Source organism: Cryptomeria japonica, chromosome 4 (assembly GCF_030272615.1).
Source record: "Cryptomeria japonica chromosome 4, Sugi_1.0, whole genome shotgun sequence".
NCBI classification, from domain to species: Eukaryota; Viridiplantae; Streptophyta; class Pinopsida; order Cupressales; family Cupressaceae; genus Cryptomeria; species Cryptomeria japonica.
Genome location: NC_081408.1, coordinates 539,251,086 through 539,267,357, shown reverse-complemented (window position 1 = coordinate 539,267,357; position 16,272 = coordinate 539,251,086). Strand labels below are relative to the sequence as shown.

General features: G+C 33.9%; 1 protein-coding gene across 2 annotated transcripts; it reads left to right on the top strand.

Moving 5' to 3' along the window:
• The first annotated feature begins 3,140 nt into the window (after positions 1-3,140).
• On the top strand, positions 3,141-7,921 carry LOC131068018 (receptor protein kinase-like protein ZAR1). Of its 2 annotated transcripts, none has more exons than XM_058003221.2 (3): positions 3,141-4,851; positions 4,938-6,569; positions 7,063-7,921. In XM_058003221.2, the coding sequence occupies exons 2-3, from the start codon at positions 5,090-5,092 to the stop codon at positions 7,773-7,775; spliced, it is 2,193 nt and encodes a 730-aa protein (XP_057859204.2). In that variant the 5' UTR covers positions 3,141-4,851; positions 4,938-5,089; the 3' UTR covers positions 7,776-7,921. The 2 variants fall into 2 exon arrangements, with proteins under 2 accessions (XP_057859204.2, XP_059075929.1); XM_059219946.1 differs by having other exon boundaries at positions 3,142-4,851; positions 5,014-6,569.
• The last annotated feature ends 8,351 nt before the right edge of the window (positions 7,922-16,272 follow it).

Here is a 16,272-nt window from a genome sequence, read left to right as displayed (position 1 = left end):
GGAAATGTACTAATATTGTAAAAAGTAACCAATCGGGTGATGCCATATCAATTGCACAACTATTGGGGCCTCTTTTGCATGCCTATTGGTCTCACTTTTTTTGGGGGTTGTTTTAGACACCTTGGCAAAAAGCATGTTGATGTGGCACCATACTTGATGATGTGGTGCTGAAAGCTTAGTTATAAGCAGAGGACTTGCCAAGTAAGCTACTGTAAAAAAAAGGAAATGATTTGAAATTTCCACGTAAGATTTTGAGAAGCGCGAAATTAGGGTTCTCAACTACTGGTGCTCTTCCCCTAGTACTATTTCAATAATCATAAAGAATCTACATCAACATAATAGCATGACATCAATACGTACATTAGCACTAACATTGTGGCTAACATTGCATTGCTTGAATGGCGTGTCTTTAATATTATATCATTAACAAAAGAGTTTGACTCATTATCAAGAAAGTCGCAAGCATTCCTTCTACATATCCTTTTTAAGGCAATCCTTATTCTAACTTGGGTACTAAAGATAAGAACAAACAATAAAAAAAATACATCAAAAGAAAACCAAACTACACAACAACAAAGTATCTTTAAACTACAACATAAATATAACCAAATCTTACAACTTAAATTCACATTACTAATTTATGACAAACTTCACCTAATTCTAAATTTATAATTCCAATCATTAACCACACCATAAAAAATTGAAACACTTATATCCCTTAATTTATGATTTATATTCAACTCAGATTATGATTTTATCACTTAGGAGTCAATTAAACTCCTGAACTCATAGGAGATATATTTTATTTCCTTTTTTGTACCCAAAAGCTAAATGAATGCATAATAATTAAGTTCCCTATGAGCCCAATATTGTGGAGTAGAGTAGGTAAAGGTTACCTACACCTATGACTAGACATAATTATTATCATTAATTTTTTTAATGCTCCAATTCCCGCAGTATTGTTATTTCCAAGATTTGAGGGTTTTACCGTATCATTGCGCGTGCAGGTTTCACTTACCTGATTCACTTATCGCGCTCTTTTACCAAAGCAATTTCACCGTGGGTAAATGTGTCAAAATCAATGCCGTTTTCCCATATTTTATATGCTTTTGACCTTTTAATATAGTCCAATATTTTTGAACAGTTAAAAGGCCAAATTTCCCATAAATTATCAAATACTGTTTAAGGATTATATTAAATATGTATTTAAGTTTTGATGTTTCCTTTCTAATTATAATAATTAGGAGCGGGGTCTGAGAGTGGTGCACTCTAATTATGGTGTTTTATATAACTTTGTACGTGTTATATTAGTATTAAAAAATTCGAAATAAAAGAAAGATAACAAATATTTTAAATTTTAATTTTTTAATCATCTTTTGAATGCGTTAAACATATGGACAAAATTTAATTATCTAAGGGTGCTAAATATCTAATGTCTATAACATATAATGGATAGATGCCATTCAATAAATCTAATGTCTCTGACTTATAAAAAATGACATCTACCCATTACACTAGTTGTCAAGTCAAAGTTTATTGAAAAAAAATAAATTGTTGTTTAGTAGTGCACTGCAACTATAATTGCTGAGAGAATGTCAATCATTATTGAGGAACCATCTAATGCTCACTGATGATGATTTTATTAAAGATGAAGAACTTGTCATATTTTGAAGAAGTTAATGGTTTGAAGGTAGGAAGGGATACAATAGAGGCTAGATAGAAACTATACCTCATTGAGGTTATGAGACATACATGTGAGAATTGATGATGTCCAATAGTTTAGGGAAGATCAAAAAATTTGGAAGTTCAACATCATACCTTTACGAGTGTGATGAAACACTTTATGTGCAAATGGTGTCTAATGATGTTGGGAACTTGGATGATAGCTAGGGGACTATACTTGCAGTAGGGTAGTAACTTGATGTAGTCGAGGAGCAACTTGAATATGTCTTATTGGTCTGAGAATTGTTTTCAAGGAATAGCTTCTACATAATGTATTGTTTTGTTTTGTGTTGTTAGCTAGTTTGATATTGTAGCATTAAGAGGGAGTGTTGGAATATAATGCTCCAACTGAGTAATAAAACTAGATGTGTTTGCAATAGGTGTCGATAATAACTGAGGTGTTCAATTTGATTTCAAGCACCTTTAGTATGTTGTCATTCTTTCTTCAATTCACTCTCCATCATAACGAGTTCTTCTACAGTTACATTTTCTATGATTTTGTTGCTGCCATATTTCTAATTTATCTATCTTGATACTACTTCAACTCAAGTGTGCTTCATCATGGAGTTTCCCCCAAAATCAAACCTACTTAGCATACTACCCCATTTGCAAAACTTTTAGCAACTGTTGTCTCTTTTAAACTATTCATGATAGAGCTGCTTTAGCTCATTCAATATCAAAGAAGTGTCTTTTGCAAGGAGTCAATCAACATGATGTTTTATTAGGATTCAACTACATAATTTTAGAGGCAAAGGCTATACAATTGAATCATAATAAACCATCACATAATTTTCATAAATATTGAAAAAGAGAGGCTGAAAATTCCCATAATTAATAGATGAACTTTTTATATCTATATGTCAATTTCTATGAAAGGACACAATAGTTACCTCCCCTAACTTAACACTTCTCAAGCTTCTAAACAATTCATTGAATTTTACAAAAAAATCAGCATACCTTTGTATGAGAGTTAATAATTTAAGAGTGTTGTTTGTCAAGCCACATTGACTATGTCTTCGTTGAATTGTCCAAAGATATCTGAAAAAAAAGTTAGACCAAAATATATGCATCCAAATATGTATTATTCATCTCAAAATGTATCACCATGTGATTAGTTATTTATTTGATGTGACTTGTGAAAATGAATATATTATGTTTATTTTTAACTACAAACATAACAACTATTAATTCTTAAACATTACAAATAATAAACACAGGTACTAAAAAAGCCATTATAATACCTTACACCATAAAGTTTTTGGAATTTGCAATCCTCCCAATTTTAAAAAATTCAAGGAAACTATTCACTCTAAGAAGGCGCCTATTTTTTCTCTAACACGAAAAGTAGCTCTCCATAAAACAATAGACTAACCCAAAAATCTCTTTGAAAGAATAAGAAAATCTTCAAAATGTGGTAGTTTGAAAATATGGTATTAGCCTACAAAATAGAAAATGGATAAGTAATCTCTGAGCAGCGAGATTTGGGTCTCTGCATTTGTCGGACTGTGGATGTAACATGCCAATACCAGAAAATTTACAGTGAGAAAGTGACAGAAACACTTTATTTATTGTGTAAGAGAATCTTAGACAGAATAATTTATTCTTTTCTGATAGAAAAGCAGACAAATTTGAACTTTGATCTAGAGGGAATCAAAGCACTTAGGGGCTAAAAAGACACGCATAGAAATGGGATAGAGAGGTTTGGGGTTGACTGAAATAGCTTGATGACAAACCAGACATATTGCCCACCAAGCAGATTGCACGGACTCCCTGCACACATGGGTAGTCAGTGGCTTAGTGAAATATAGCATGGGGGAAGCAGCTTTTTTTATGTTATTGGTCCTACTAGGCTACTATTACTATTTACAACCAGCCCTGATAGTAGTCGGGCATTGATGGGAATTTACTGCAACGACCAACAAACCAAGCAAGGTTTTTAGTCGGAAATCAAAGGATTTGCAGCATGAAAGGGACAATTGAACCTTAGTGCAGCGTGACAGTTGGTTAAAAGGGTGTAAATAGTGTAGGAACAGTTTGGTGGGTTGCATACAGGTACCCAGAAACAAAGACTGGGAAAGTTCTGAGGAATCACTGAAATCAGGTCTGTATTTATGGTGATAAATGGTACTTCAGGCAGGCATTTATTGTGTTGGGAATGCTGAGTATGATATACGATACTGATGAAGGAAGGAGTTTGTTGTAAGTGACACATTGGTCAAAGCAAAGAAAGGGTAGCGTACCTGATAGGGTTAAGGAAGATTGCATTAATAATCCATTTAAAAAAGAGTAGAAGCTTGCAGCAGAAATGGGGCTAACCCAGACCAGATTATTGGGTTGCATTAATAACCCATTTGAAAACGAGTAGAAAATTGCAGTAGAAATGGGGCTAACCCATATCAGATTATTGGATTGCATTAATAACCCATTTTTAAAAGAGTAGAAAATTGCAGCTGAAATGGGGCTAACCCATAGGAGATTATTGGGAAGCAACTGAATGATGAAATTTGATGCAGCAGGGCCAAAGTGGCTCTTATTTCAAGGACATCTCAAGGCACCTAAAAATGTTTTCTCACCTTCCGATTTAAATTTTTGGGGGGTTCACCCTGTTGTCATTTTCTGGATATATAATCATGACGATATTGCACAGCGAGGTTTGTGGTTGTTATTGACGTAAGGGTTACACACATTGGAGAATACTTCCTGTGGGTACAATAAATCGAGGGAGACATCATAAGTGGATTCTGTGAGTGCCCAAATTGCTCTCTGGGACCCTGTGGCATCCTCCAATGGAAGTGTACAGCGTAAAAAATGTTGACAGATAACCTACCCACTTAAATGGCGCTTCCAAGGAAATAAACCCGTTTTTTCTCTTTTTCTCTTGTAATCATTATTTTGCTTAGAATGCAAGCTCCACAGCGTGTGGGGGCCTTGGCATGGATTTGTTTGGACCCTGTTTGTAATTACTTCATTCTTGCTTGGTATCAAAGGTTGGATCAGTAGGCACAAAGCAAGGTTCGTAGGTGAAATCTTCATCAGCAGGGCTGTTCTTGCAACAGAATATATCAATGTTGGCGGTCCGATTTCAACAACCACCTGTGATTACCACAGCATGCTGTTGTATTTTAACAGGTAGTTGAATGTATTTTTGTTCGTTTACTCTGGTTTTGAAATAATTGTGCTGAGATTTGATAAAGAGTTCTGCATTTCAAAAATAGCGGCTTTAGCTAGTCTGCCAGTCTTCGTTTTCTTGGGTTTTGGTTGTTCAGGAGTGAACTGTGCTTGAAAATGCAGGCTTTTTGGAAGAGATATTGAAGTAGAAATATAAAAGAATCGTCCTGCATAGGCGGTGTTTTTGTTGTGAGACCAAATGAGGCTCTGGTTGGTGTGGATAGTCCTGGAACTGTGGTTTTTTTGGGGTGTTTGGTCTTTGAATTCTGATGGGCTTTCCCTTTTGGCATTCAAAGCTGCGATGAATTCAGACCCAATGCATGCTTTCATTGATTGGAACGAGAACGACGCCATACCTTGCAATTGGACAGGAGTGTCTTGCATGACACTGGTTGGAAGTTCGGATCCTAGAGTTGTAGGGCTCACTGTTACAGCTAAGGGCTTGGAAGGGTACATCCCTTCTGAGTTAGGAGCTCTGGAATTTCTTCGCCGCTTGAATCTTCATGGCAATAGGCTAAACGGTGCAATACCGATTCAGTTGTTCAATGCTTCAGCACTTCATAGCATTTTTCTTTATGAAAATAATCTGACAGGACCTATTCCTGTTGAGGTTACTAGATTACCCAGATTGCAGAACTTGGACCTCTCAAGCAATTCCCTCAGTGGACCTATCCCTAAAGATTTCACTAATTGTAAACAGCTGCAGAGGTTGCTGTTACAGAATAATTTCTTCACTGGGCCAATCCCAGCTGGGCTTGGATCAAACCTCTATGATTTAGAGCAGCTGGATCTCTCTTCCAATCGTCTGAACGACTCAATACCTGAGGACCTTGGTAACCTTTCTTCCTTGGTGGGTACTCTCAATCTCTCCTATAACAGGCTTTCAGGTCCAATTCCTCGAGCACTGGGTAAGTTGCCTCTTACTGTCAGTTTGGACGTAAGGAACAATAATCTCACCGGGCCTATTCCACAAGATGGATCTCTTGCAAACCAAGGACCCACTGCGTTTGTTAACAATCCAGGCCTATGTGGATTCCCCTTGAAGACTGTTTGTCAAAATCCTGTACCTACGTCCCCTTCTCCTGCCAATCTTCCTTCACCACAGGGGCGTAGCGATCAACGAGAAACATCCACAGGAAGAAAAGGGCTCACGACTGGTGTGATCATTGCAATATCGGTGGGAGATGCTGTCGGTATTGCTTTGGTTGGCATGCTCTTTGTTTATTTGTATTGGAAAACTAGAATATGCCAAATCAAATGGTGCAGCTGTACAGGAAAGAATAAGTTAGGAGGAGGAGGAGCTTCTCAGTGCTTTTGTGGTAATAGAGAGTCGTCTGATACAGCCTCAGAAAAGGGAGACCAAGGAGATCTTATTCCAATTGACAAAGCTTTCAGCTTTGAACTGGATGAATTGCTTAGAGCTTCTGCCTATGTCTTGGGAAAGAGTGGGCTGGGAATTGTTTATAAAGTGGTGCTTGGAAGTGGGGTTCCAGTTGCAGTGAGGAGATTAGGTGAGGGAGGTGCTCAGAGATTCAAAGAATTTGAGGCTGAAGTTCAAGCCATTGGGCGGATTCGGCATCCAAATATAGTGAAACTTAGAGCATATTATTGGGCAGCCGATGAGAAGCTGTTGATCTATGACTTCATCCCAAATGGAAGCCTAGCAACTGCATTACATGGTAAAACTTTTTAATCAACATTGAATTGAATAATTGCTTGTTCTGTCATTGATTAGTTTTTTGACCTTGGTTTGTTGCTCATTCAAATCCCTGTTTTCAGTCTTTGATGTTCATAGTCAGTGCTCATCAAATATAAGAAGGAATGAGGGAGGAAATTCTGAATGTTGCTAGAAAATGATTTACAGCCTACAGTGTGTCTTATTTTCAACCTGGAAGTCTCAAATTCAAATAAAAGCTAGTTGTTTTAACTTTTAATACAGTGACATATTAACCGTCCTCGTCTACTCTTGTGCATTAATCCAAGGTAGCCTTCATGAAAAGAATGGATTTGTAATTCGCAATTTCGCATATATATTGAATTAAGTCTTAAAGCTAACTCATCAGTGGAAGTTTTTTTTGATCTGGTTGAGCCTAGTTCCATAAAGAAAGTACAAGCTGCTTTCAATTGATTGATTAGTAACATGGGTAACAATTCTATCAATTGTTCTTGCAGGTAAATCGGGCCATACTGCCACACCTCTGCCATGGGCAGTTAGGCTTAAAATAATCAAAGGAATAGCACAAGGTCTGGCCCATCTCCATGAGTGCAGTCCTCGTAAATATGTGCATGGAGATATTAAGCCCACTAATGTTCTGTTAGATGGCAATATGCAACCACAAATCTCCGATTTTGGTTTGGGTCGTCTAATTAACATTGCAGGCAGTGGAGTTGCACCTCAGCTACCTGGAGGAATTCTCGCAGGAGCTCTTCCATCAGGTAAAACCTCAGTTGCTGCTCGTGGAAGCTCTTTCCCAGGAGGAGTTGTAAGATCAGCAGCAGATTGGCCAGCTAGTGGTGGGAGCTCACATTCCTTCGTGAGCAATTATCAAGCCCCAGAGGCCTCCACTGCTGGCCACAAGCCAACACAAAAATGGGATGTTTATTCCTTTGGAGTTGTTCTTCTGGAGGTGCTTACAGGCCGATCACCAGCTTTCCAACTTGCATCCTTTGACATGGATTTGGTCACTTGGGTTAGAAAGGCATTCGAAGAGGAGCACCCACTATCAGAAATTGTAGATCCAACTCTCCTGCAAGAAGTATATGCCAAGAAAGAAGTACTTGCTGTCTTCCATATTGCTCTTGCTTGTGTAGAAATTGACCCTGATTTGCGACCCAGGATGAAGAACGTGTCTGAATCCCTTGACAGGATAGGAGCTACATCATAAAATTGAAAATGTTACCAAATCAATCAATCTTGTCGCCTCTCTCTGATGTTTTATGAGAATTATTGGTCCCAACTTTTGACTTGCTATTCTTCTGAGAGTTGTTGCATTCAAGTGCGGAATCTATTATGTGCTACATTTTCTCTTAATCTGTTTGTTTTTCTGGATGGATTGGAATCAATTTTAGTTTCTTGCCAAGACAGTTTACTGTTGGATGCAATTTACTTGAAAACTTCCAATTCTATTCAAGTATCTTATCAAAGAGTGTATATTTATTCATGTTGCATTTATCAAGTTTTATAAGGCATCAATGCTCAGTTTTCACAACCATCTGTTGCATTCTTTATTCTGCTTTAATATTAAATTGATTATTTGCTCTGATAAAATGCATGAAACCTGGTCTGCATCAAACAAACGATCATATATAATTTAGCCTAATTAAACTGCTTGAAGGCTTGATCACAACTGCAAAGAACCGGGGAGAATGTCTTATATGACATACACGCCAGAAATTTCAGTTTATTTGTTCTTGAATTCTGTACAATTATCCAGTATTTGCAGTTTTATTTGTTCTGGATTGTACACTTAAAGTAGCAGCAAGGAATATGAATTCAGATGATTGATGGTCTAGTCGTGTTTCATAAACATCTGGTGTAGGATTTGTTTGTGCATTTAGATTGACTTGCCACTCTCTCTCTATTCTTTCTCTCATGCATGTGTAAGGATTACCTCTATAAGAATGTAGGTGTATTGACAACAACTTGGTATACACCTTAACACTGCCACAAGGTCAAAATCCAATTACAAAATTTAATATGAGTTAAAACTGAGTGCATTACTGCCTTCTAACAAGGAAGGTCTCAAATGCCAGATTAACCTGATGGCAAGGCTGGGACCTGATAAAACATCATACTCTCAACTTTTAACCAAGCAAAAACTGGATTTGGATGAAAATAAAGGTGGTAATTCAAATTTTGCAAATAACTTGTGAGATGGGTAAACCTTGGAAAAGCTCCACAAAACATGGTTAATCTTAGCCAAAAACTTAAATACATCAATTTTTTTACAAAAAATAGATATAGTAAAGTACTTTTTAAAAATCTCATGTTTTTTGTTACAGTGGTGACAGTACTCTTATTCTTCAGTTTGTCAAGTCATTTGCGGCGTCCAATCTTGTGTGCTCTTTCGGACTTATCCTCAATCCGATGGTCCATTTTGACTTTAAAAATATTGAAATGCAGAGGTCTGATGGAGAAGATGAATACCCTGCTTCTGAACTATTGTAATTGAAGAGTTCTAGATAGACGTTGAAGAATGTGACTATTTGAGCGATAGTATTCTGATTTTCAATTTAATTAATAAATGCAAAAAAAAGTCTCTCAGGGAGCATTGTGATCCTTGAATAGATGTTACCGTGCAAGAGGGTGACCATTTGAGCGATAGTATTTTTCTTTTATGATGTCAAAAGTTCAGTACACCTGAATCATACTGGATTATTTTTAATGCTTTTTCAGATGTTTTTGTTAACAGACAATTTGAAGTACACGTGATGTAAAAGGTTTGGTGTATACATCAATTTGCTTTTAGGGGGGATGACCTAGTAGTAGTGCGAGTTTTAATAGTTGTGACTTGCGATAATGTTTGTTGATTTAATGTCTAATATTATTTAGTATAGCACTAGTAGTGAGTTCACAGTTGTCAGTGTTGATCATGTGTACTCATAATTGAATGAAATGTATTCCTAGTTCTAAAAAGCATCAAATCACGGAATTCCACATCGATGCAGCAATAAACATGACTTAATATACATTTGTTATAGCTTAATATATTACTACTGGGGTACTCATTTTTGGGGTCTTTTTGGACACCTGAATAAAAAGCATGCTGAAGTATCATCATATTTGATGATGTGAACCTAAAACTTCAATTACAAGCAAGGACCTTGCCAAGTACTATTTTTTTTAAGGTCTTTTTGGATACCTCAGCAAAAAGCATGCTGATGTAGCATCATATTCGATGACGTGGGCCTAAAATCATAATTATAAGCAGGAGCCTTGCTAAGTAAGTAATTCTAAAGGGAGTGATTTGAAATTGTCATCGATTTTGTGAGATGGGCAAACCTTGAAAAAGCTCCACAAAACATGGTTAATCCTAGCAAAAAACTTGACATATAAAATACATTAATTTTTTTCCAAAAATTTGAACTATTAAAGTATTGCTTATGAACTATTGCACTTGAAGAATTGTAGATATACTACTGCTGTCTATCTAGGGGTCATAATGTATTTTGATTATACATTTTTTTTGCATTTATTAAATAATTTGAAGATCAGAATATAGTTGTATTCTAATTTTCAATTGAATTAATAAAAGCAAAAAAAGTACTCCCTGGGTGCATTGTGATCTCTAGATAGATGTTGCTGTGCAAGAGGGTGACCATTTGAGCGATAGTATTTTTCTTTTATGATGTCAAGAGTTTAGTACACTTGAATCATACTGGATTATTTTTAATGCTTTCTCAGATGCTCTTGTTAAAAGACAATTTGAAGTACATGTACTCAAAGATAGATGATGTAAAAGCTTTGGTGTATACTTCAATTTGCTTTTAGGGGAGAGGATCTAGTAGTAGTGGAGTTTAAATAGTTGTAACTAGTGAGAATGTTTGTTGGTTTAATGTCTAATATTTTTTAGTAGTATAGCACTAGTAGTTGAGAGTTCAAAGTTGTCAGTGTTGATCATGTGTACTCATAATTGAATGAAATGTATTCTTAGATCTAAAAAGTAACAAATCATGAGATGCCACATCGACGTAGCAATATAACATGATTTGATGTGCATTTATTATAATTTAATGCATAACTGCCAATCTACTTCTTTTTGGGATCTTTTTGGACACCTCAACAAGAAGTATGCGGATGTATCATCATATTTGATGATGTGAATCTAAAACTTTAATTATAAGCAAGGACCTTGCCAAGTACTATATTTTTTATAAGATCTTTTTGGATACCTCAGCAAAAGCATGTTCATGTAGCATCATATTAGATGAGTGTCTAATTACTGAATCCTCTCCCTTGCAAATACAAAAAAATTAAAAAATCTATTGATCACCCATTCTTTTCAATAGAAAGCTATACATCACATGTGCCCAGTGAATAATACCATTTATATAGGAAAATTGAATAAAAAAATGGAAACTGAGCTGCTTAAAAGAAAAAGCAAATATATCAATTTTTTTTTTTAGCTGGTGACTTTAGAATTTTTAGTTCTTGCTATCAAATTTATAAAATTAAAAAATAATCTTTACATCTCTTTTTCATTAAATTTAAGTCTCAGGTGACTGAATCAGACCTTTTGTCTCCTATGGATTTTTCGTTTGCAGATCAAATTTAAAAAAGCTCACCCAAAGCAAGGTAAGACATGATAGTACAGAGTGAGACGTTCAATTAAAGTTATGAAGTACACTGCTAGAAGATTTTGAATGCACAGTAGGGTTTTATGTTCATTTTTTATTCAATCTCAATCAAAATCACTTTTTTATTTTAGGATCTTTTTAGAGAGGTTTAATAATCGGAATGGTGAAATTAACATATTCAAGTCTATTTTATTTAGTTTTGGGTATATTTTGATGGAATGATCTAATATAAAGATATATTGATAAGTGACACAAATTTGTGGTATGTTTGTCTTAGAATCTTTTATTTTTCTGATCTACATTTATATTTATATTATATAAATTCAATTTAACAACCACCCTTTCATAAATTCATCATTATTGGTTATTAGACCTATTTTCATACATTCAATCTTTTCCTCCACCCAATATTTTGCTCTTTGGGTCAATCTTTAGTACTTTGAGATTGACCTTAACTTGCATGGGCTTGACCCTAAAGAAAAACTAAAAGATTGGAATCCCAAAGTTCTTGCCCCTTTCTACTCATTGCTATGGGCCCACTTGATAAATGTTTGTACAACGTGTTGCCATGTCTTGGTATTTAAAATCATTTGTGCAATTAATTCATAGGAGATCATTATAAGAAAATCAACAAAACAAGAGAATGCACTCTAAAAACCTTATGATTTCGAGTTTATGAAGAATATTAGTTTGCATCAATACTACATAGGCCATGTACAAGTCTACACATGTTTGCAATCATTTGAGAAAAGTTGTAAATGGTTGAAAATGGGGCTATGTAGGAGAACTTGAACCTAACAATTTGACAATTTCCCCAAAGGTATTTTTCAATAATACCATCCTTATAGGTATTTAAATACCATATATTAAGGCAACGTGAGTTTTAGGGGTTTACATTATGTAATGTCGATCTTCCTAGTTATAGACCATTTCCTCACATTTGAACATTCCCATGGTCGTAAAGTATGATCCAAATGACTTCAAATCTGACTCACAAAGATATTTGGGATTGTTTATTGCCCAAGACATTCAAACAAACTATGAGCATTTTCTATATCTTGTTGAGAGGATTTATTGCACCATCAACATAATTTCTCCATGGTTTTCCCCAAAGCTAAGTACATTTATCCTCATATTTAATTATCACATTTGTTACTCATTAACGAACCTAGATCATTAAATAAATCTAGGATAATTATGTGATCATTGATTGAATTTATTTGATTAGCTTAAATTTATGTAAAAGACATTTTTGGTAAAAATGTCTATTCTTACACTCCCTAAGGTTTTACCTTAGGGTTTTGAGAACTACTTGTACCCCAAAATCTATTCCCTCTCACCCACCTTTAGAAATGAATAATCACTTGAATCCACACATGGTTTAATCTAAGAAAATGGTATTCCTAATGATATTCCTTTTTATTTGGTTGGTAATAATGATATTTTATTAATATTTGAAACCAAAAGTTTACAAAATTTAACATTTCCATCAAAATTGACTGGTTCGTTATCAAAAAACCAATGTCCACCCCCAAATTGCTATCTACCATGAAACCCTACCCCCCATTCCAACTTATAGGCATACCCTTGTCGCCAATTGCATACAAAAAATCATATACATTACATACACCCTTTACCAATTACATACAAGTCGCGGTCAAAATAGTTCTATAGTGATTTAAAATCAGACAATTTTGCAAAGTTTTCTCAAAATTTGAAATCCCTAAAGCCAGAAACATTAAACCCCATTGCCCTCCATGGGGCCATTTATCCAGTGGTCTTCCAGGGAAAATTTACCTCCCGTCAGCCACTACTCCTCCTTAGCTTCCCCACTCGATGTACCCGCCACTTTCTTCCCTCATCTTTGCCTGTCTGTCATCTCCAACTCTTTCGCACGTAGAAACTACACCAGTACTCTCCACCCCACCACTAACTCAACCTACCTCAACTCTCTGTCCTCGCCAGTTTACCAGCTGATGAATGGAATCAACAATAGGCCAGTACTCGAAACAACCCTCACAAGTATGGGTTGGAGACTATACAACCAATCCTCCCCCACACACGCCTTCATCACCCACTCTATCTCCTAATTCTGAGCAATGGCTACGCAGCGCACAAATCGGCCCGCCTCATGCCCTGCCTTCCCTTCATCCCATGCCATGGCACATCGCCCATCCCACATCGGTCCTGTTGTGTGGACGTACAGCCTCCGCTGGAACCCTTTTCAAGGTAGCTTGCCAGCTTGCCCTGAAGTGAATCAGACTGGATATTTAATGTCAACTGCCCCACCTTATTCGATCTTTTTCTCAACTAAAATAATTTATATTAATATATTTTTTTATAATTTTTGTTTATTATGTTTTTAATTATATTAATAAAATAATAAAATAATAATTAAATATATATTTAATTTATAAATAAATAGTTATATGTTTACATTTTTTAATTTTTATTTTTAATCTTTAATGTTTTAATTTATATTGTTTTAAGTTTTATTTGTTTAACTTCTTTAAAATTTTTATTTTTATTATTTATGTTTTTATGTTTTTATGCTTTATTTATTTTTTCTTTTTAATGTTTTATTTTAATAATAAGTTATATATGTAAATTTTTATTTTTTATTTATTTTAATATAATTGTATTATAATATATAATTATGTGATTTTAACATATATGTAAATTTTAATAGTATTATTTTTTAACTTTTTAAAATACATTAGGTAAATAATAGTTTAATTCTTTAATTATATATATATATTTTTAATAATAAATTTAATTTTTTAAAAAAAGTAAAAATATTGTAATTAAGTAAAAATATGTATAACTAATATAAAAATTTAACACATATATTAAAAAAATTATTAATATAACCTAAAAATAATAGTAAAATATAGTTAAAAAGAAGCTTTAAAAAATATAAAAATATGGGTAACTTAGTTAAATATTTTTAATTTAAATATTTTTAACTAACTTAATTACTTAGTTCCTTTTATTTTTAGTTTTAGTAAATTTTTTGATATTTTTTAACTTAAATATGTGTAACTAATCATTAATTTTAACTTACATATGTTAAAATCACTTAATTATTTATATATTACAGATGTTAAAATTTTACATTACTTACACATATTTTAATTTTATTTTTTAAATTATATTAATATTTTTTTTAATATATATGTTAAATTTGTATATTAGTTACACATATTTTTACTTTTATTTTTAAATGAAAAAATATCAAAAATATGTGTAAGTTAATATTTTTATCTTAAACATTTTTAGTTAAGTAACTTATTATTTTTACTTTTAGTAATTTTTTTGATATTTTTTAACTTAAATATGTGTAACTTAATTACTTTACTATAATATTTTTAACTAAGAAACTTAGTTAATTACTTTTATTTTTAGTTTTAGTAAATTTGATAATATTTTTTAACTTAAATATGTATAACTTAGTTAAAAATATTTCAGTTAAAAATAAACTATTATTTACCTATTTATATGTATGTAAAAAATAAAAAAATAATATTATTAAAATTTCTATATAATACATATATCTTAAAATCATCAATTGCATATTATATATATTATAATATGATTTTTATTAAAATAAATAGAAATTAAAAAAACAAAAAACATATAACTTATTATTAAAAAATTTAAATATATAATCAACTATTAATTTATTATATTACTAATTGTAACTTTTAAATATATATATAATAAATTAAAAACATATTAAAATAAGTGGAGGCGATAGGACAGTACAAATTTTGGGGGCGGAGCTTCTGATGAGACAGTTTGATTGGACAGTGGCGTCATGGCATAGGGGCATGGAGAAGGGAAGGCATGGCATGGGGTGGGCCGTTTTGTCCCCTGCGTCGCCGTTGTCCTCATCTTGCCCTATATCTCTAGCCCCTATGCTACCACCATGGACGCAATATCTGCATTAGTGAGATACCTATGTTGTGTTTGCATGAACACCTTCCCCAAGAGAGTCTATATTGCTTTTAGAAAATCCTTATCCTCAAATTTGAAAATTGATTTGAATCACTTTGCAGAAATCCTCCCTAGAAATGCCACTTGTTGTCTTGACATCTATAACAAGAAGGTCGCCTCCATACTTTCTCACAATGCCACCCGTCATCTTTAGGGATTTTACACACTTACATCTCCATTTAATAGTTGACCCTTTTAAATCCAATTACCACCACCTTCCAGCTTTACTAGCAGATTTATTGCATCCCTACACCGATGGTGTATGACCACTACTATACATTGAGATCAAGATCTCGATAATCTTCAAAAACATTCTTGTCGCCCTCTGTATTAAATGAGGTTTCCCATTTGGATAGGGCATTTTCCACCTCATTCCTGACCATACCATATGCATGATTTGAAAATCTTTGATAAAAATAGATATTAATTGCTTGGCAATCACTACAAATTCATTCAAATATCATGCATTTAATTGCCCCTTTTTAATGGCATTAATAATGATTAATGAATCTCCCTCAAGTTGAATTCTTACAAAACCCATTTTTTCCTCCGCTTTGAGAGCTTTGATGGCATCCTGAGCTTTGAATTCATTATATGTTCCATCTAATAATTTGCTAGCTCCAAATGCCAAAATGTTTCCCCCCAATCCCGCACCAACCATCCAGTACCCAAGGGTCCAGGGTTGCCCTTTGACACATCATCAAAATTAATTTTGACCCATCCTTTTGGTGGTCTATACCATTCCATTTTTCTCTCTTTCTCCATTATGGAACTAACTTAAGTAAGCCCATTAACAGATAGACATTTTATTCATAGCCAATCCTCTTGAATCTAGTGATCCTCCTTTGTGAATAAAGTATTCCACTCATATTGACAAACTACAATATTAACCAACCCACATATTGACCTGTTTATTCCCTCACATAATTTATGAATTGGCTCTTTCTTTTCTTGAAAAATCCTCCTATTTATTTCTTTCCATATCCCCCATATAACTGTTGAAGGACACACTTGCCAAATACTAGACAAAGTCAATTTTCTACTTTCTTTAAACCATCCTTGAAAAAGTTGTTCCATAGTCTTGGGAAC

What these genes read in the sequence shown, in the direction of transcription:
- LOC131068018 (XM_058003221.2), top strand. Translation starts at nt 5,090, where the DNA reads ATGAGGCTCTGGTTGGTGTGGATAGTCCTGGAACTGTGGTTTTTTTGG. An exon ending in CCTAGCAACTGCATTACATG is followed by an intron (nt 6,570 to 7,062) that starts GTAAAACTTTTT and finishes TTGTTCTTGCAG; the next exon opens with GTAAATCGGGCCATACTGCC.